Source organism: Zonotrichia leucophrys, chromosome 2 (genome assembly GCF_028769735.1).
Source record: "Zonotrichia leucophrys gambelii isolate GWCS_2022_RI chromosome 2, RI_Zleu_2.0, whole genome shotgun sequence".
Taxonomy (NCBI): Eukaryota; Metazoa; Chordata; class Aves; order Passeriformes; family Passerellidae; genus Zonotrichia; species Zonotrichia leucophrys.
In genome coordinates this window covers 142055854-142076194 of record NC_088171.1, presented here as the reverse complement: position 1 = coordinate 142076194, position 20341 = coordinate 142055854, and the positions used below count along the sequence as shown (strand labels likewise).

Below are 20341 nucleotides of genomic sequence, written 5' to 3'. Positions count from 1 at the left end.
TCAAGGCGACATGGTGATTTTCCCATGATTCAAGGCAGAAGAGCAATGGTATACCATTGCCTGGAAATTTTGACTGTAGATTTCAGACTTTTAAAACCTATCACTTGAGCCAATAGCAACAGTGGTAGTAGACAGTTGTCTTCATGTGCCCCAGCAGCAGATAAAATACACACTTTGCCAGCAGGTTTCAAGTTACTGCTGACAGCAGAGAAACACAAGCTCTCTGACTCCCTGATTTAGTTCCATCTTTTGGACGAAAAAATACAGTCCAAATTCAAGATAAAACTAAGTATTTTTGCTGTCATTTTTATTAAGTCCTCATTTACAGATCCAAAAGTTAAGACTGCTCTATGCACCCCCAGTTCTACTGGGTCTACTCAAAATTGTTGATAATTCAAGTTGGACAGCAGATCTTGAAAAAACTCTTAACCAACCCACAGTCTTTAAGAACAGATTGAGAATACACTTGGAGAAGACTCAAGCCTATGTAGGAGAGCACTGTCTCATCTCCCCCGTCCATCTACACAGGAGAGAAGTTTGCCACAGCACTCCAGACTATACAGGCCAAGAGGAACTGAAGCAGGAGACTGATTGCTTCTGCAGCACTGAGGGTATATGGTAACTTTTTCTCCTGCAGATACGTGGACAGCTCCTCAGAAAAGTTTCATCAAAGATTTCTTTCAAAATCTCATTTCCCTGACCTGCAATGTACTTTAATCATTAGGCTGCAGAAAGAGTAGCTTACAGAAAATTCTAAACAGAAATACAGAGAATTCTAAACTAAAGGAAATGAGAAGCCATACTAAGGAACGGCAAAAAACTGGAGAAAATAAAATTCATCTCCCAAATGCAAGTTTCTTAACATACAGAAATGGTTGAAAGTATAATACCCAAAAAATCTCCATGGAACTGTCTGGATAGGGCACTAACCACTGCAATCCATAAGAGAAGAAAACTTACTGCTGATAAGAGGAGCAACAACCATACAGGGAATGGCAATTGGTGGAGTAAAGGGGAATGTGGGGCAGTAATTGCAAAATTTTCTTCCATGTAATAGTCAGAAGCTACTTACTGCTGAAGCTAGTCAAAATCTCCAACTCGTCAGGAAATGCCTTAACTAAGCTTCAGAGTATTTGAAGAGTATTTCCCTCAGTGTCCCCTAACAAAGCCACTCTTTCTGCACAGAAAGTTCTCACACACACAGAGACTGAGCATGCATGATTTGAGAGACCAATACCTCCACCTACATACCAGACTCACAAAAGGAAAGGACATGAGTGACAGAAAGAGAAACCTACACTAGATGGGTGGGCTGGCTTGAGCAGGGGATTGGGCAAGATGACCTCCAGAGGTCCCTTCCAAACTCAGCCATTCTGGGTTTCCATTACACTCTTCAATATTCGACAGCCTCATTTCTAAGGCATTTTTCTGGAAGATGGTTTAAGTGAGCTCCTCTCAAGGAAAGAAGGAATTGGAATGTGAGTTTCCAGTATTCTACCAAAGAAAAAAATCAAAGTAGGAGGAGCAAAATTGAGAGGAGAGTGTGAGGCAGGACTAGCAGTACTTGTAAAGAAAAGACTAGCACAGAGAACAAGAGCACAGGTAGCACCAGAACTATCACTTCTGAGTGATTTTCAGAGTTTCATCTTATTTTCTCTTGGGCTTCTGTTAAGAAACTCCAGATTAAACTGCAATACTTGAATTTAGGTCAAGCATCTTCCCGTTCCTGAGTAAAGTCATCTGAGGTTGTATTTCAGAAAAGAAAGGGCTGTGCTTTTTAGTCTGGATTTAAACATTTGCTTTATCCACCAAGTAATGGGGAAAAAAATCTTCAATTATCTGTTTCTCTTTGCTTAGGTTTTTAGGTTTTTTTTAGAGTCAGTTGAGCCAAGAATATGTCTGTTAGATTACAAACTATGCCTGATGAAAAAACCCTTGTCTTGTACTACAAACCATTTCCCTGTAGGCTATGACTGTTTGAAATAGGAACAGTCAGTGGCCCAGGAGACTCCTACCAAGCCCATGGAAAAGAAACCCAAGTACATTACATTGTAGAGAACCAGAAATTCAACAGAAACAGACCATGCATGGTCTGAACACCCAGCTTGAAACATCTCAGTTGCTGAGTGCCCAGTTTGAAACATCTCAGGGGGCCAATATTTCCAGTGAGTGGGTGTTGCACACATTCCGAAAGCAGTCATTTCAGAGTGGGCACAGGGAAACTGAGGCACTAGGCACTACTAACCACTTTTGAAATTGACTGTATTATTTTATAATAATCACAACAATTTTCCTCAACCTGAAACTCCCTTAAACTCTACTGCCAGTAGAACAAGGCCAACAGTGTTTTTGAAAGCAATTTCCTTACAGTACTTTTTTTTCTCCAGACTATCAGGGGAAGGCTGGTATAAAGGTATAAAGATCCCAGTTTAGGCATAAGAGCAGTAGCAATGATCTATCTAACCAGGTATATCAACCATGGTACCCATACAGACTGCATGTAAAGAATGGCATTATCTCTGAACACCAAATGGCACTATGCTGAGCTAATGAAATAAACAGGTTCTCACACAGAATTTGATGTAGCAAAACACTCCCAACATGTGCTGACTTGCTTTGCTGTATAAAATCCAAAGTAAAATATTATTCAACAAATGGAGATGGTTCAATTTAGGCTGAGACATACAAGTAATACAAAGACACAAACTAAACTCTCATAGAAGTAAACATTTGCTGTGAACCAGAAAAATAGTTTTATAGATGTCTACATATTTTTTGCTATTGTAAGATCTATACATGATGCCACATGCAGCACCAAGATATGAAGACAGGTAGTATGCACACAATTTTCCCAAACAAAAATGGCATTTTGCTTGACTAAACACTAAGGCCTGTACCATTCCCAGACTATTTCCCACACTTCTGACAAGAGACCAGCCCTTGACCAGCATCTCTTTTCTCCTTACTAAATTCCAAGGTCATGGTGAGGATAATCTTTATTTTACCAATAAATGCCTACTTCATTTTGCAGAAAGACCAATTTAAAGTTAACAAAGACAATATAACTAGTAAGCAGAAGCACTGAAAGGAGGATAAAGCATTTACAATATGCAATACTTTTGAGAAACAACTCAAACTCTGCACTATCATAATTCAACTGGCATTACTGTGATATCCATCCAGAATTACAGTTCTCTCTTCAGCAAATGACTAAATCAGTATTCCTCAACACTAGCACAACACAAGCCCAAGAAGAACAGAAACACAAGTTATGTTGACAGACAAGCAGCAAGAAAACACCAAGGCTGAGGTTGACATACATTTTCTTTGGCAACAAAGTGAGTTTCACAGGTCATTTCCCCAGGCACTCATCCCTGATGTTGCTTTTACATTCCTCCTCTGCTGCCCATCAGGCAGGATAATACAGTCTTTCATAGGGTCACATTATACATTGGATTAATGAAACAATTTAAGCTAAAAATAGCAATCTGTCCTCCAAACCCAAACCCATGCCATTCCAGTAATGGAATCTGAAGTGAGGATATTCAAACAGTTCTACCAGTACAATTAAGGGAGTAGCAAATTGTAGTACGGTGGAGCTGGGAGAGGGAAACTTCATAAATCAACTTGTTTGCCAAGAAAAAGGTAAAAGAACCCCACCTGTGTATTTTCAATGTGAGCAAAAGGCATACATTATCTTCTCAAAGAAATCTGACCAATCTCTCATAAAGTAAATAAAAAACCTCTCCCAAGTTTTCCTAAATATATTTACAATGTATGTAAAATACATAGTTATAAATACACACACACTCACATATCTCTTCCCAGTAGATTTTAACATATGACGAAACTAAGGCTGAAAACAACAATGACAACAAATTTTAATGGGAAAGAATTTTCTATGACTAACAAAATATTTCTTGCCTCTGGAAGCATGGACACGTCTTGCATCACACAATAGAGCCTGGTTCAGTGCCCCGAGCTGCTGCTGACCTTGCCTTCTCCAGAATGAGAGATGTGAGGGCTGGGAATATTTAAAAATAAGAGGTTTAGTCTGTCCTTCTTCTACCCATTTTGTCCTCTCAGAACTTGATAAGGTAACACTGGAATTTGGGAAAAATTTTCTTGAAATATTTTCCCCTAAAAGGAACACCAAAATATTTGTTAAGGCCTTGTAATTGCTATTACTTGATCTCTCAGAATACTTTGTAAAACCAGTATTTAAAATTAAGAATTTCATTTTCAAGACTTTTAATGGGTCTTTACCATTCTATAAAAGACTCACAGGCTGCTTTATGTATGATTTCCCCTGGAAATGAATTAACAAAATATTATTTTTATTATTCCAACAAGTTCAAGTCCTAATTTCTAACTTGCTAGATCTTTTTTAAGCACAATTTCTTCTGCATTACTCAAGATCTCTACTGGCACATTATTAATTCTACAGAGATAATCCACGCAGTTTTTATTTACAAATCAACTGTATTAATGCTTTTTCTTGCCAAAACCCAATTCTTCTCATATTTTAAACTGCACTGACAGGTGAAAAACAAATATTTTAGCGTGAAGTGCAAGTCTGTCTCTAATAAAAGGCATGATTGTTATGAGCCAGCAGTAAATAATACCATTAAGTTCCTCTCAAGAAAAACATTGCTTCTGTTAATGAACCAGTTATATTTCTCATCTTAGAGAAGCTCATTCAAGGAGTACCTTCATTAAAGTAATGCAGTAATTACTTAGAATTTCCTCTATTTAGGGGAAATGGGAAATGGGTTGGAACGACTTTTCAGAAAAAAAAAATCAGTAAGATAGGAAAACAAGCCCTTTTCACCCAAGATCTTCAAAATTCTCAGAAACATCACTTCTCTGTCCCAAAGTGGAGGCAGCCTAGCTCAGAGCTAACAAGCCATCATCAGTGTAATGCTTCAGTAAATGTTGCTGTCTTGGTTCTGGGCTTAAGACACCATAGCTTCTGAGTCTGGTGCAGCTACATCTGAGCTGAAATCCAATTGCAGGGACTGAGCTTGTGGCACTACAGGAAACAGGAGCCAGACGTGCATCAGCAGCGTGCAGGCCAGACACAGCACCGTGACCTGGGCCAGAGCAGGGCACAGTCACCTCCCAAAGTGGCCAAGGGCTGTATCGTGCACAGGTCTCATTTCAGACCCTCACTGCACATGGGTCAGTCCTGCTGCTGTGCCCAAAGTGCTCAGCAAAGCCAGGTGACCACTGAAGTGCCCAGCAAAGCCCAGGGACCTGCTCTCTCTGCAGTGCAGCCAAAGCCCCACGAGCAGGCTGCAGCGTGCACCAGCCCTAGTACAGGGGAAAGCAATAGAACACACATCAAACAGGAAGGTAAAACCAAGATAATCCCCTCACTCCATCACTGTCTTACTTCAGCACAGTTCAGTGGTCATAGCTACATTCACACACATAAAAAAACCCACAGAATCCAAGCTAAGCTTCCACAACCAACTGCAACAGCTTCATGCAGACACCAACGAACACTCATCAAGAGCACTTAAATGTCAACATTACCAACCCAAAATGAAACAGATGGGGGAGGAAAAATGCCAAAATATGTCTGATTTTTCAATGCCCAGTATTTTGATTAGATGCTTAAAAACTTTTTTTTTTCTCTGAACCCACACAGCCTCCGAATCTAAATTTTGATATTTCTGCTTCTACAACCCTTGGCATTCCTGACTTCAGAATTTAGAGAAGGTTATCGGCAGCCCCAGACAGAGCATGGCTGCTCTTTTGCTAACCAGCTGGGGCATTGGCTGTGCTGCAGCTGAGCAGCAAACTCAGAGTGGGAAAACAATCCAGTTTTATAGGCAGCTTTTGAGACAAATCTGGCGGGCAGCAACTCCAGATTTTGCACCACTGTGAACAAAGCAGTGAAGTCTCTTAAAACAGAGCTGACACTGGTCCATACACATAAATGAATAAACAAAAGACAATTCAGATTCATTATATACAGCTGACAAAAGAAAGGTTGGTGTTTTAAAATCAGAAACACTGATCTATAATATTCTCAGAAATGTGAAGGTTACTTGAAATTGATATGAGTATCATCTCCAAAGTTAATTTCTGCAAATGCAGATACTTTCATGTGCCTTGGACATTTTCCATTTTCTGCTGAAGAGAAGTGACAGACAGAAAACAATCAAGGTTAAACTAAAGGAATCTAGAAAAGTAGTGTCTCATGCAAGCAAAGGTCAGGTGATGTTCCCCAAGCAAACATCCAATTCATTATGAATCACATAGTGATGCAGCACTTGAAGTGCTAACCATGCCACAGTACTAAAGCTACTGCTTTCAGAGCCCATAATTCCTCAAAATGACTGGAAAAAACCCCAAAACCCTGACACAAAAAAACCCAACCCACATAATCCTCTTACACAGACAAGGCAAAGGCAAAGACTGCACACAAACTTTAAGTGTAATGAAAACCAGCATTTCTTTCTGCCTCTAGCAGGCTTCCTTTGCATAAAACCTCTTCTGTGAATTGGCAGATCTCTTTTTGGCATGGATTGCTGGTATGTGGCATTCATTCTGCTGCCTGAATGCTGGTAAGTGACAGAGCTTAATCTTTCCATTGCTGAAATTTCACTTCCCACAAAATTCATATTAAAAAATTGTCATATTACAAGGAGTTGCTACTTTCTTATCATGTGGGAAATGCGTATCTCTGTGTAAAAAAAAAAAAAAAAAAAGCAATGCAAGGCTGTATTGCCTAGGTCTCTTATACAGACAAAAATATTTATGATTTTGAGAAGAAACAGGAATTGTTTGATGGCTTACAGTACACCACAGATTATGGTCTCTCAGTATGTTTTTTATATAATGCTGTTATCTTTGTCCATAGTAGGCAAGAAGGAGCTTTGAGGGGCCTCATGGGTTCTCAAAGGGTAGTTTTAAAAAAAACAGGAATATAAATTGAAACTGAATGTGGAAATGTTCTGTAACCAGATAAGAAGTAAAAGGTTGCCTCTGTTTCAGCTTAACCAGAACTGGTAAACTATGACATAGCTATTAGTCATTGTGTTATTAAAATAAATTAAATTCAGAACCATAGGACTATGCTTGAGATTTTTGTGGCTAGCATGCACTATTTGAGAGAATTTTCTCTCCTTTACACTAATATGTTTTTGAATTTTGTTCTATTTAAAATCTGTTTTTCTAGAAAAGTGATTGGGCCAAGTCTGTACATGAAACTATTCAGCAGAGAAGACTTGATTACCTTGAGACATCAGGTCAGACTACACACCTCTAACAAAGCATGGATAAAATCTAAAAATATCAAAGAAAATATAGAATTTGAATGAGTTATGGCATACCTAATTCTCTCAAAAACAGCTGTGAATTAGATCCACACCCACAAGTAATAAACTTCAAAAAATGAAGTCTTGTGAAAATGTCACATTAATCTACCCATGCAGTAAATGTCTACTCACCCACTGCTTACTAAGATGATTAGTAAGGAAATCACAAGTTAAACTTTATTCATTTGAAGAAAAATAGGAAAGAGGTTGCAAGGTTGATTTAACTCAGAAGATATTATTGTCACTTGACATTTACATGCAATGTATAATTCCATTCCCACTTACAGTCTGGGGAAAGCCTGTTAAAATTACTTCCTTAATGTGTGAACACTTCTTTGAATTGTGTTCTCTTCATCTGCCACCTTCTCCTTAAGCCAGCTGCCTCCTTTTGTTAAGTCTTTTTTAATAGGAAAGTTCATTATATGTAATTTAGGGAGCACTTTGAGATTGTCACCTTCTGTTGAGCGCTACTGCAGATGCATGTTTCAGAAGCACTCTATAGTATCTGTTGATAATGTCAAAAAGGCAAAAGGTTCACACACACATATGCAGAACAGCTTTAGCATGGCACTAACCAGAATGATCACATCTATCCCCTCATCCTCATCCACATGGACCAGTCCTCCTTCCATTTATATGCCAGACTACTCTTCCCCTTTGTAAAAGCTAACACCTTTGTGGCAACTACAGAAGTTGCTTGCATGGAAACACGATAAAGAAGGCATTCAATTAAGTTTTGTCATCTAAAGAATGATCAGCACACTGTCCTGCTTAACCCTGTTGAAGAAGCTTTCCTATTTCTTACTTCTCCTTGTCCTTCATGACATATTTCTTTACCACTTACTCCCCTTCTATTCCTTCTCATCCAGCTCCCCCATTCCCACTTTTTTCTCCTGAGCATTTGCTAGCTGGCTTTTTGATTCTTTCTCTATGTCCAAGTGCTATCTTCCCAGTGATCACCATCTTTGGGGGTCACCTCTCACTTTCTTTCTCCCTTCCTTTTATGTAATAGCAGCTCAAACAGACTCATAGCTATTGGGGTTTTTTATTGGCATAAAGGTCCATTAGCAAGGACAAAAACCCCAAGCTGAAACAACAATTAAGAAAAAGAGCATAAGTTCCCCAGTCATTAGAGGGAACTGCAGTTTGGGAACTCACCAAACACAAACACTGCCTGAGGGTGGCTGGGCAGCCTGAGTGACAGCAGTGACTTGGTTACCACGTGCCCTACACACCAGGTTTGCTGTATGATGCTCATCAGTAATGGCAGACCCTTGTTCAATGCCTAAGAGGAGTACAGGGATTGTTTTGGCTTTTAGGTTTTTTTAAGAAGGGGCTGGCTGTATGCTGACAATTTGGCAGATGCATCCCTATCTTTAACAGCACATAGTGTATAATTCAGGCAAAGACTAAATCCTGTTAATTGCATTGTCCTTCAATAAGCTCTCTCAGTATTTCAAAGAACAACACAAATTACTCATGCCTGGAAAGTGGGTCTTACACCAAGACTGACTAAAACAGCTCAACTTGTGAAGTTGAAAATGCTAAAGGTGACTTGTTCATGATCTACCACTAACATCTTGAAGATTTCTGAACATATTGGGCTCTTTGATTATCAGATAGAAATGTAAGATCCAGTGCCTGAAAACTGCAACACAAAAGAAAACACAAGGTTGAACAGTTTATTCAGAGATAGGATGGATTCTTCAGCCTACCTCTTGCAGAACTGTGAGTTTCACTGTAAATTTTCTTTCTGTAAGCAGTTCTAGTAGCACATTTTTGAATCAGTGTAAAATTTTCTCTCTTCACATAGTATTAATCCCACTAATAATCACCAGACTACCCTCCTGCAGACATGGTTGTGTCTCACTCATAAGCTTCATCTAAATGCAAATCTTCGTTTAGTGCCCTGTGTGTATTTTAGTGGTTCAAACCATTTCATATCACCTGTAATTGTGATCACACCAACAGTTGTGACAATTCCTGTTTGTCAATTCACTAAAAGCCAAGGATGATATCTTTGCTGGTCTGTTGTCTTCTGCTGCCTCTTATTTCCCCTGTACACATATTTTTCCTGGCTACCTATCTCCTACTTTTTCCAATCACCTACCACCACTACAGACAACTGACATTATTTTTAGACTCTTGTAACATAATTTCCCCAGGCACAGATATCATAAGCTAAACCAGAAGTGAATATCTACACAGGAGTTTGAGATATTCATACATCCTCACAAAACATTCCTGACACCTTTTTTTACAGACGGCAAATTCATGTTTTGTGAACTCCAGTGACTTCCTCAAGGCCATAGTGTGATGCCAGTTTGAAAGCACAGTTAGTCTCAGCCTTGAGAACTCAGAAAAATTGGACTCAAGAGTACCTCAGTTATTTTATCTCATTCATATAATGTGTTGCTTGTTCTTCTTCAGAGAAAATGGTAAACAAAATGAGAAGGGGAACAAAATAATCTATGAAAATTATAATTAAAAGTATTTTAAATCTCCAATTCAGACCACCAACCCCTGCCTATCCTCCAAAGGATGGCATTTTTCATAGGTTTCAGTGTCAGTAAGGAACACAAACGTCTTACACACAATTCTAATTGAAAAAGCAAACATTCATCTTTAAATTCCTGGAATTTAATCAGTACATATTACAATATTCATTCTTCACTGGAGCATCAGGGCTATATAGCATTGGTATAAATTTCACAAAACATGTCATAATACCTGGATTTGAGTCAGAGGGGTTTTTTTTAACTGAAAGTACTAAAAACCTCTAGTAATTAAGTCTATGTTCACCTACAAAGTTTGTGAGTATCAAAAAAAACAAGGTAAAAATTAATAACAAGATCCTGAATCCTTGAAGAGACAAAGAGACAGGAAAAGAAAGGAAAATTAAAATTTTGAAAAGTGTCCTATGTCTATTCATAATGCTCTGGTGCTCTGGATGAAGTTTCAGAATGATCACATCTACATAAGGGCTCCTTTCATGTTTTGACCAAACACTAAGAACATGTCAGCACAATGCTCACTTTCTACCCAGATAATCTTTTCCTAGTGGAAAGAATCAAGAAAAGAAATAAAATTGCTTTATATTCCCAATCTTTCTGAATGCTACCAACCCCAAGTTTTTTTCTGCTTTTGTGGGTTCCTCCTCCTTCCCTAATTTTTATGCACACAATTAGATCACTGAAAGCTAAATTCTGATCTATTTAAATTGATAAAAATTAAAGCCTTCAGAATGGGTTCTTCAAAGCCCACACTACTTTCTATATATACTGTATGCCTCTGCATTTAAGCAGGAGTTAGTAGTATTTTCTTCTTGCCACATTTCTGTAGCAGAAATATGATGATAAGAAAATGACAGATTTATATACTACAGAGAATATTTTCATACAGTAAATTACTCAGATAAAATATTCCTCTTTGGCTTTTGTTCAAAAAGGTTGATTTATCTTTGTGCTAAAGAGCCCACACAGGACCTCTGCAGTACTTCACAGTATTTCTAAGCTGCAGCAGACCATCAGCATCATTCTGCTCTGATCTCATGCATAGCAGAGGCCAAAGAACCTCACCCGGCAATTTCAAGCCTATAACTCACGGACGTAAGCTCACTCATTCTCTCAAGGTTAACATCACTAGTGCACAGAGGGTCTCCAAAAAGGTCTGCACAGCATTTAAATCCCACTTATGATCTATTCTGAAGACTACTGAGATTTTATGAGGTCTAGGACAGAGAAATTTATAGTAACTACGGGTACATGAGGTAACTCACCAGGTGGCTGCAAATCTCTCTGACTCACAATGACCTTTGGGGGAGAAAACTACCCACTGCCTTAGAAAGATACATAAAAAAATGGAATAAATATTCACACATACATATGCATGTATTTGACACCAGACACTATGTAAATACCACCTACCAAAAGCTGTGAAATAAAACTGTGCAGTTTTTATCTGAGCACTCGTAGGAGTTCTGACAAAATTCAGGTCTGTCCAGCTCTGACCTTCTGCTCAGGTGCACACTGTCAGTACATATCCATGAGAACACACTAAGGACAGTTATTCTGTCCAGTTATTCAGCTAAGCTTTAAATCAAGCCTGGATTTCAGTCTGGTTCATACTCTCTAGATCAACCACAACATAGCAGCTTCATGCAAGAATAAATGTATAAATTTGTTGCAATGATCTGTATTGATCTGATAATACAAATTCTCTTTCTATTCATCTGAATCCCCCATTTATATTCTATTGTCACTAAATGCAGGAGCATGCAGCAACACCTCCAGATCCATCCTGGAGTGAGTTCCAGAGTGCCACAGCAGGTGAAGCAAAAAGCAAAGCCTCTGCTGCCACCTAAAGGGTTTCTCTGTCCTTGGAACTTCTGAAGTTGAGGAACAAAAATACTTGGATGCACCCAGCTTAATGAGCACCCAAACTGAAAAAGAGCTATCAGAACAAAAGCATGCTGCTTAAGACAATAATACAGCTGCTTAGTATAGCTTATTACAGCTTAATTTAGCTGCTTTCCCCTCACTGCACTGTGCTCTTCTTGCAGTCAAAATTACAGCTAGGAAATAGTAACAACACTACATATTTGTTTCTTCCCACTTTGTAAAATTACAGACTACAGTCAGAGTGGGTTTGGATAAATATAAAAGAACAAAAATCTTTCATTACAAGTCATATTTTTCCAGATTTTGAAACAAGGCACATTTCCAAATTCTCCTTTTTTGGACTGCTTTGAAGAGCAGCTTCCAGAGCCAACCAGTGCCTTCCAGCAACAGGCTCATCAGTGCTGGATATAAACATTGCAAGTAAAGAGAGGTAAAAAAAAAAATAATCCAACTCTCCCTTCTCAAAATTTTTATATTGACTGCAGAGCATAGTGCAAAAAAATGTAACTTTTTTGTTTTCAGAAAAGCATTTCACAAGAACTCAACCAGTCTTTCTTGCTTCAAAGAATAAAATTACTTGAAGAAGAAATACTCCAAGTGTACATACTCCACATACTTATCTACTTCCAAAAACCATATCTTTCTCAATGTTAGTTGAAAGGTTAAATATCTGTAAAACAATACAAGAAGCACAGCACAATAGAAGCATAAGTTAGGATTAAAAGTATATCTTCTCTAAAATAATTAATCTTAAGAAAGGGATTTGAAGGAAAACAAAATTAGTCTTTTTGAGAAAGGAATATGGAACATTTTCTTTCCCATACCACAAAATACAAGCTTACTTTGGGCACCAGGAAAAGAACTTCCCAAGAAAGATATAATTTTGGTGCCTACACTGAGTTTCTGCACGTCACCAGTCAACACCACAGACACTGGTGTAGCAACAAAGCAGATCAGTGAACAAACAGCTTCTGGCAGAGAAAAAACTGGGGTTAGAATAAAACTTCCTCTGTGAACAGCATGGTATCATGAGGGAATCCTTGCAGTTTCACAGGAAGCATCGAGCAGAGTCTAACACAGAAGGATGAACTTCATGCATCATTGGCCTCTCTTCATTTTCTGCCTTCGCATAACTAGAAAACATTTCTGTATGGTGTCAGTGAAAAGCCATTTATCTCCAGGATGGACTTTGACATTCTACACTTATATTCCAACAAGATAACAGAAAAAGAAAATCTACGTTTAGGTTCTCCACTAAGAAAAAAACCTGTATTCTTACAGTGCATATAAAACTGTTTGCTTTCTTCTCACGAGAACCTTCACAGATACATGGACCTAAGAGTGAAAACCAAGGTCTGATTTCTCATGAAGTGTCCCTGCAGCACAGACCACAGCTTTGACCATTACACGGCCACTGTGAGCTAGAGACTTGACCAAATCACCCTCTGTATGTGACAAGAAGGCAGGATGTGCAAGAAAACATCTTATGGCTTATCTTGCCTTGACAAGAACAGGGCAGCAAGGCAGAGTTTATCCTGCTTATTTCCTCAGTCAGAGGACCTTCATGCTCACTCCTCTTACTCAAGCAAGTCACAAAGTGCCATCCCAGCCTATCTGCTACAGCCTGTTCTCAGGACAAGTACCTCAGGTTTGGATTATTTTTATGAAGCACAATGATCTCTAATACCATGGAAACTAAGAGACCATAAACATTTCAGAAGCCCAGGTGTCAGCAGGTTGATTTCTGGATCCCAGAACAATTACATTGTAATCATTTCATGCACAAGAACCTTATCAATGTCAAGATTCATGTTATGGTATGATACTGCAGGAATCCTGCCTTTGAATTTCCAAGGAAAAATAGCCTTTGAATTTCCAAGGAAAAACAGGCTAGGAAAAAAAGAAGGAACAAAGAAAACAAATTAACCAAATAATTTGATAATCAAGCACATCTACAGAGTCCATTTTCATGCTGGAGTTTATACCATTCCAATAGAAGTTTTAGATCAATGACAGACAAACTTGCATAGAAAGGGCCCCTCTCTCAGGGATGAACAAACTTAGAATGTTCAACTCTGACTGTTTTAGGCTGCTGCAATGGATTTAGAAAGTCACTCCAAAGAATAGTGGATATTCTATATCAACTCATCCAACTGTCTATCAAAAGGCTGGCAATAATTTCATAAAACAAGGTTAACTGCCACATCTGAATGCTCCATGCTTCTGATGTCAACAACCCTCAGCAACATTTAGAGCTATTCTTGTTAAAACCATTCTAAGTGAGCAGTGATATAAGTAAAAGTAATGTGGATAATCTCACAGGGTTAGAAGATCCTACATTATCAACTACTGTTTAATTAGTACTGAACAGGCATGATGACACTAGATCTCAATCAACTGGAGATGAGAAAGCAGCCAGAAAAGGAGGACATTTGCACATATGAGATGCAGAGCTGCACACTGCATGAAGAAAAGTGCAGATGCAGCCCTGGGACAGGGAATCAGACAAATTGAGTAAGCAGACAGAATTGAGGTAAACTCTGCTGGCAGAAGGAGCAGTTAATGTAATAACCAGACAAGAAAGAAAAGCCAGAGCTGTAACTCTAACTTAATCTGGGGAACATGCCAAGAATTGTATCACTGACATTTTTAGGACCCCTGGGCCTGTTCTGTACACAGTGGTGAGCAGAAAAACCCTTCAAAGGATAGTAAGAAAACAGGAGGAATTCTCAAGCAGATCCTGATAGTGCTACAGGAAGATCACTGCTCTGTAATACAGATGGCAAACAGCCATGGGCAGCAGCTGACCATGACATTTCAGCAAGTTTTTGAAGAAAAGGTAGCTCTTTCTTTTGATCCTTAAGATTAGAATTCACCTGCAATAACTGCTTCCCAAAAACAGCTATTCCACATTTTATAGCCTCTACACTTCACACTGGGGAAGTGATATGTGATTGAAACAATGTCCCCGACATCAAGGCAGCATCTTGCTTTCTACAGAAAACCCATTCAGCTAATTAGACAAAACCCTAACTGTTCATTCTTAATGCTTTTCAAAAGTTTAATGCTAAGAAATTCTTATCTTGCCTGTAGTTAGGATACTCTCCAGACCTCCAAGTTATTTCCCATTTGTACTGGACAATCCTCCCAGCTTGGACTCCAACCCAGACAAAAGTAACCCCCCATCTACAGAGCAGCTGTTGGACTGGAAGCATGGAGATTATCACAAGTTAAGATTTCTTCATTCAAATATCCACAGCTCTCCATACTTTACAATCCCATATTCTTGAGAAAGTTCTGTTGAAGAGTCACCTGAAACTGCCTTCCTCCGCAAGCTGATCAAATTTACACCCAACAACTTTGAGCAAAGCTGGGAATGGATGTCTGTCATGGATATGACAGATTTGTCCTGGGCCAGCATATTCTTACCATAATCAGCAGATCAGTCAACATGGAATTGCAGGTTTCGCTAATTCCAAAAACACAGAATAAACCTTATGGTTCAAGTATTTGACATCGATGTCCATCAGAGATTTTTAAGTCTACAGAACTACTCCAAGTAGGTAAGTAAAGCAAGTTCAACCAAGAGGGTTTAAATTAGCAGTGCCAACAGCTGTTCCTCATTCCTGCACAGGAATGAGCTTAAACTGCCTTACAACCTTCCCAATAGGAATGCAACAGGGGCTTTACTGAAAAGTGTGATTAACAAAAAAACAATAAATAATTAATTTCTGTGGTCTTGGGGATGAAAGAATTCAGTACATTCGATGTATTTCTATGCATTGCTTATGACAAAGTAGGAGAGATGGTGACTGCTAAAGCAGAGGGAAATGGAACTGGTTACACGAGGTTTACGTCAAAGGGGATCCCCAGGTGACTGTTCAGACAAGCTTTCCATTTCCTCTTCCTGCTAGAAATGGCATGTCAATTATCTCTGACAGCAGTATGGATAAAAAGGTGAAAGGAGAGAGAACCATCACACCAGACAATGAGAAAGCCATCAATCTTGATTGTACGTAATCCTTGGCTTAGCTGAGTGCAAGATTTATAATGAACAGCAGAGCTTTTCTTTCAGGAGATTCTTGTTCCCCACTCTTTATTGAAACTATCAGGGGTTTGGAGCTTTAAAGTTTTTTTATTTTTCCCTAGTGAAAACATTAACACAGATCCAAGATAGGGAAATGGGTCAGCTAATGTTTGTCCTTGAAAAGTAGCTTTGCAGTGCTCCTTTCATTGTGAAATAGCAATGACAAGACTGTGGGCAGTAATTAGAGATGTAAAGTACCCCACTTTGGAAATGTCCAAACTGAAGCACCCTAAAAAAGGCCTGATTTACAGGAGAGACAGCATCTAAAAACCTGCATCCCCTAATGGGTGTCTCAAGCTTTGTATTCAAGATCTTTAGCATTATTTTAATATATTTTGCCCTGAATGTCAAATAAAACACACACAGAGAAGCAGTATGATAATGAAAACTCTTTTTATTCAGCCACTTGAGGGGCCTTCTCCATCTCAATCAGTAACTTTAAAGTTTCTACAAAGCTGTAGGGTAACAATCACTGGAACACAATTAGTCTTGGCTGTCACAAAAGCAAGGACAATGTTTGTCTGGTATTTATGTTTTCACTGAATTTATCATTTAAATGAAATTTTTCATTTAAGTGAAATGATTGTAATGAAAACACCCTGGCCAGGCCAGAAGAGCTATAATAACGATTGATATTAATAGTAACTAAGTCAAAATACACAGGTCTGGGACTCATCTGCCCCAGATGATTCAGAATGCAATACAAGAGAGAATATACTTACTGGAACTTTCCACAAGGTCAAGGGCAACCTGAGTAGCCACATCCATCCCAGAGTTGATGTAGGACTGGCAGTTTTTCAAAGAAGAAAGAGCTGAATCAATTGCATTGAACGAGACTCTTGGACCATCTGACATCTTGAAAGTGTTAGTCTAGAAACAACAGAGAGAACAAATTAAAAGCAGTTTGCACACAAAGAATTTGGGAGAGAAAACATAAGTTCTAATAGATAGCTAAACATAAAGCAGTGTCAACAGAATCACTGAAGCATTAGGGAGCAGGGATGAAAACTTAGCTCCCAAGATACCAGTAATCCCAGTCAAAGTGCAGTTCATCACAGGTTTTCAATTCAGTATTAAACAAAACTACACCACTAAAAGCAACTGGCATTTTCCTCTGCTCATTTCTACCACTAAACCACAGTGAAGTTCAAACTCCACAATTACATCTGCTTTAAAACTACTGCTCTATTTCAGATGCAAGAGAAGATCCAAAAAAGCCCACATGCCCAAAAACTTGTCTGGGTTATCTAGGCATGTAATCAATTAGCCTAGGAAGAAATATGGTTTCTCCCATTCGATTTAGTGTCACCAACAGCTGGCCCTTGGAAAAAATCTAACAAAGAGTCACTCTACTAAGAATGTACTTGAGGGTAAAACATCTAGCATCATTTTTAAATAAAAGCCCACCTATAAAATGCTGCCTACTTCTGCCAAATATGCTACAAGCTTTTGGTACCCATCTTCCATTAGCACAAAATAAAGTCACCCAGGTACCATTGCTCATCTTCTTTACCACCCCCTGGCTCTGCAATACACACCCACAGCCTACACCCTTAGGGGGATTAGCTGCTCTGTCATTAGAACCTTTAAGTGTTTTTGCTTATGTTGTTCCTATCCACACTGCTCACATCCACTGGTTTCTTCTCAAAAATTCTTAATTTCTGCTCTTCCTTCTTCATGCTTTGCCATAACCCACTCAGTCACATAGCTACTGTGACAAACATGAACCTGGTGTGAAGAATTTGATACGTCAAGTTGCAGATCAGAAAAATTCTGCTTCAGCTTTAGTTACACCAAAAAAAAAAAAAAACCAAAAACAGACACAGCAAAGCAGAACTCTTAGACAGAACTACTGCATTAGTTCATGTAAAGAATAACTAGTATGTTCAAGAACTATACTGAGATGCCATTGGGGAAGATAGAGAGCAGAATCCACAAACAAATTTGGGGTATACCAGAGAGAGAAGAGTTGTTCTATCAATAACAGCCTTTAACAGGCTATAATCCAACAGCAATCTGGAAAATATGTATAGAAAGTACAGTGCTCTTCCCAAGCTTTGTATACCTAATGCTGTATCTCTCTCTACTGCTTTCCCTGAGACTCCAGAACTACACCTTGTGCTCCCCCTAACGTGAACATTGCCACATTTCTCACAAGTACCATGCAGACTAGGAGACCTGAATACCTGCTGTCTCCTAATGTTTATTTCCTATCATTTTCCTTTTATTTCCATTTATAAAATGTGCTTGGCCAGTCAGTACGATCTTTTATTACACCATCTTTAGGTCATGTGCTTCCAGCAACATTTTAACAACAGTTCAACCTCACCACAAACTGAACTTCCTAATTACATGCAAATTTGTCTTCCTCTCTATCCCCTTCTAAAGGTGCATCTTTCCCCAGATGCAGGAGACTTCAACTACACCTCTTGTTATGTCAGCTCATGTTCTCCCTGACAGAAGACTGTGACTGCTATCATTACAGAGCTTTAGAGCTGTCAAACTGACAACAAAAGACAAGGCAAAAGTTCCTTATAGAACTCCCTGAAAGTAAAGAACAAGGATGCTCTTGACTATTTAATAACAAATTCCTTAATCTAGTATATTAACTTTTTTTAAGGTACTTGTTTGCCATCTTAGCAAGACTGTTTGTATAGAACTTCTGTGATCCAAACGTACACTACTGAATAGTCAAATGTTAGCAGCTTCATCTTTCTGAGCCCATTTTGTGCATCAAAGTTAACAAATAGAGCCTAATTCCCCTCTTGAACTTGGTAAATCTTGCTGAGAAAGCCTGCTGTTCTTTTGGAAATTTCACAGACACACACTGTGAAAGCAGGAATCTGAAAAATAAAAAACAAAAAAAAACCCCAACACTGAAAAGTTTAAAAGGCTCCTTCATGCTCATGAGCAAACTACACAGGAGCAGAAGTTACTGGTTATGACATTAAATCAAACAATTCCAGTGGTAGGTTCACCTCAGTTTGTCTTTTGGAAAGTAATTTCTTTTGGATTAATTTTCCTTTTTTTGTTTTTTAATAAAAGATTATTTTTCTTGGAAGCTGGTTACAATCCTGTGTACTGCCCCAGCCCACCTGAGGGGTTCAGAGGAAGGCAGTGGGATATACCCTGGGCAGTGCATGGAAAAAACAATCAAATTACCAGGAGACTCAAAAACAATAATATAAACTTATATTTGCAAACTTTGGAACATTCAAGTAGAATAAGGTACTTGGCAAAATTTAAAACATCCAGACCAAAATAAAGCATTTCCCAAACTTGAGCTCAGCAAACTTTAACTTCTCCAGACACAAGAAGACACTGGAAGTTTTCAGTCTGACTTACAACACATTTTGAGAAGAATATGTAAGAAAACCAGAGAAAGAAAGAAAGAAAGAAAAAGAAAATAGGGAGAGAAAAGTAGATGGCCACCACCCCAGGATCCAGCATTGTCTCAACAACTTCTAAACCCTGGCAGTGGAGCATGTTTGGCACATGTTGCTTTCCTTTTATCTCCTATACTCTGCCACTTCAGGGCCTACAGCTCCTGTTCCCCCATCACTTCCCAGCTGGCTCTTTTGAGCCAGTCAGCTGTTCCTCAGCTCTCCTATAGATCCCAAGGCAAAGATTTCACTCTTGAACTTTCTAAGTGAATTCAGCTTCAGCTTGGAGCTGAGCTGTCCATTCTGCCTTCCAAGGGAGGGCACATTCCTCCCTGAAACTGGTTTCACTGCAGTGTTTTTTCCACCACACTCTTTTCTGCCAGGAAATGGAAGGAAACTTCAGTGGGTGCCTAAAAGCACCCTTATCATGTGCAACCCCCAGCCCCTCACTGCAGGAAACACAACCAGCAAACTCCGTGCTGCATAGGAGACTACTGGGGACATTTTTTTTCTTTCAGCAAGTGATGAAATGGTCCAGACAGGATAAAGAACGAAAAAAATCTAGTTTCTATTCTGTTCGCTATTTTAAATATTTGCGGAAATACCTAAACTCTATGCTTCAATATCTCAAACTATGAAGCAGAGGTAAGAAAACAGTATTATTTGCTTCTGTAACAGCAGCTCTACAGGTGTCAAGTGCTCACTGAGCAGCAGGAGCAGCGTCCAGCCCCAGGCTCACTCGGTGACGAGCGGCCACAGGGAGACCTTTCCCTGTACGGGCGGGGGAGTAGCACCCGCCGAGCCGGAGGCTCCGCGCCCCAGAGCCGCCTCACCCGCTGCAGGGCAGGCCGGGCAGTCCCGCACCGAGACCCGGCCCCGCACCCTTCCCGCCGCCGCTCCCGCAAGCCGCCGGGGAGCGCTGCCCTCACCCGGGGAGGGGCCGGGGCCGGCGGGGACAGCCACGCTCGCCAGCGGCCGCTGCTCACCTCGTCCTCGCAGGCTGAGTGCGGCTGCCCCAAGGGCAGCCCCACGCCGCCCTCCCGGCGATACAGGCAGGCAGGCGGCAGCGCCGGGCACCGGGGCAGGCGGAACCGCCTCATCAGCCGGCGCCGTCATGTGATGAGAGGGCTCGGCTACGTCGTA

At 39.6% G+C, this 20341-nt stretch overlaps 1 protein-coding gene across 1 annotated transcript in view; it reads right to left on the bottom strand.

The window, feature by feature from the left end:
- The window catches only part of NSMCE2 (NSE2 (MMS21) homolog, SMC5-SMC6 complex SUMO ligase), a 124858-nt gene extending 104529 nt beyond the window's left edge, over positions 1-20329 (bottom strand). The window contains exons 1-2 of the mRNA XM_064706684.1: positions 20185-20329; positions 16538-16685 (exon numbers count right to left, since the gene is read on the bottom strand). Of these exons, the coding sequence (XP_064562754.1) occupies positions 16538-16685; positions 20185-20298 (262 nt within the window). The 5' untranslated portion in view covers positions 20299-20329. The remainder of the gene's footprint in view (positions 1-16537; positions 16686-20184) is intronic.
- Positions 20330-20341: the final 12 nt, after the last annotated feature.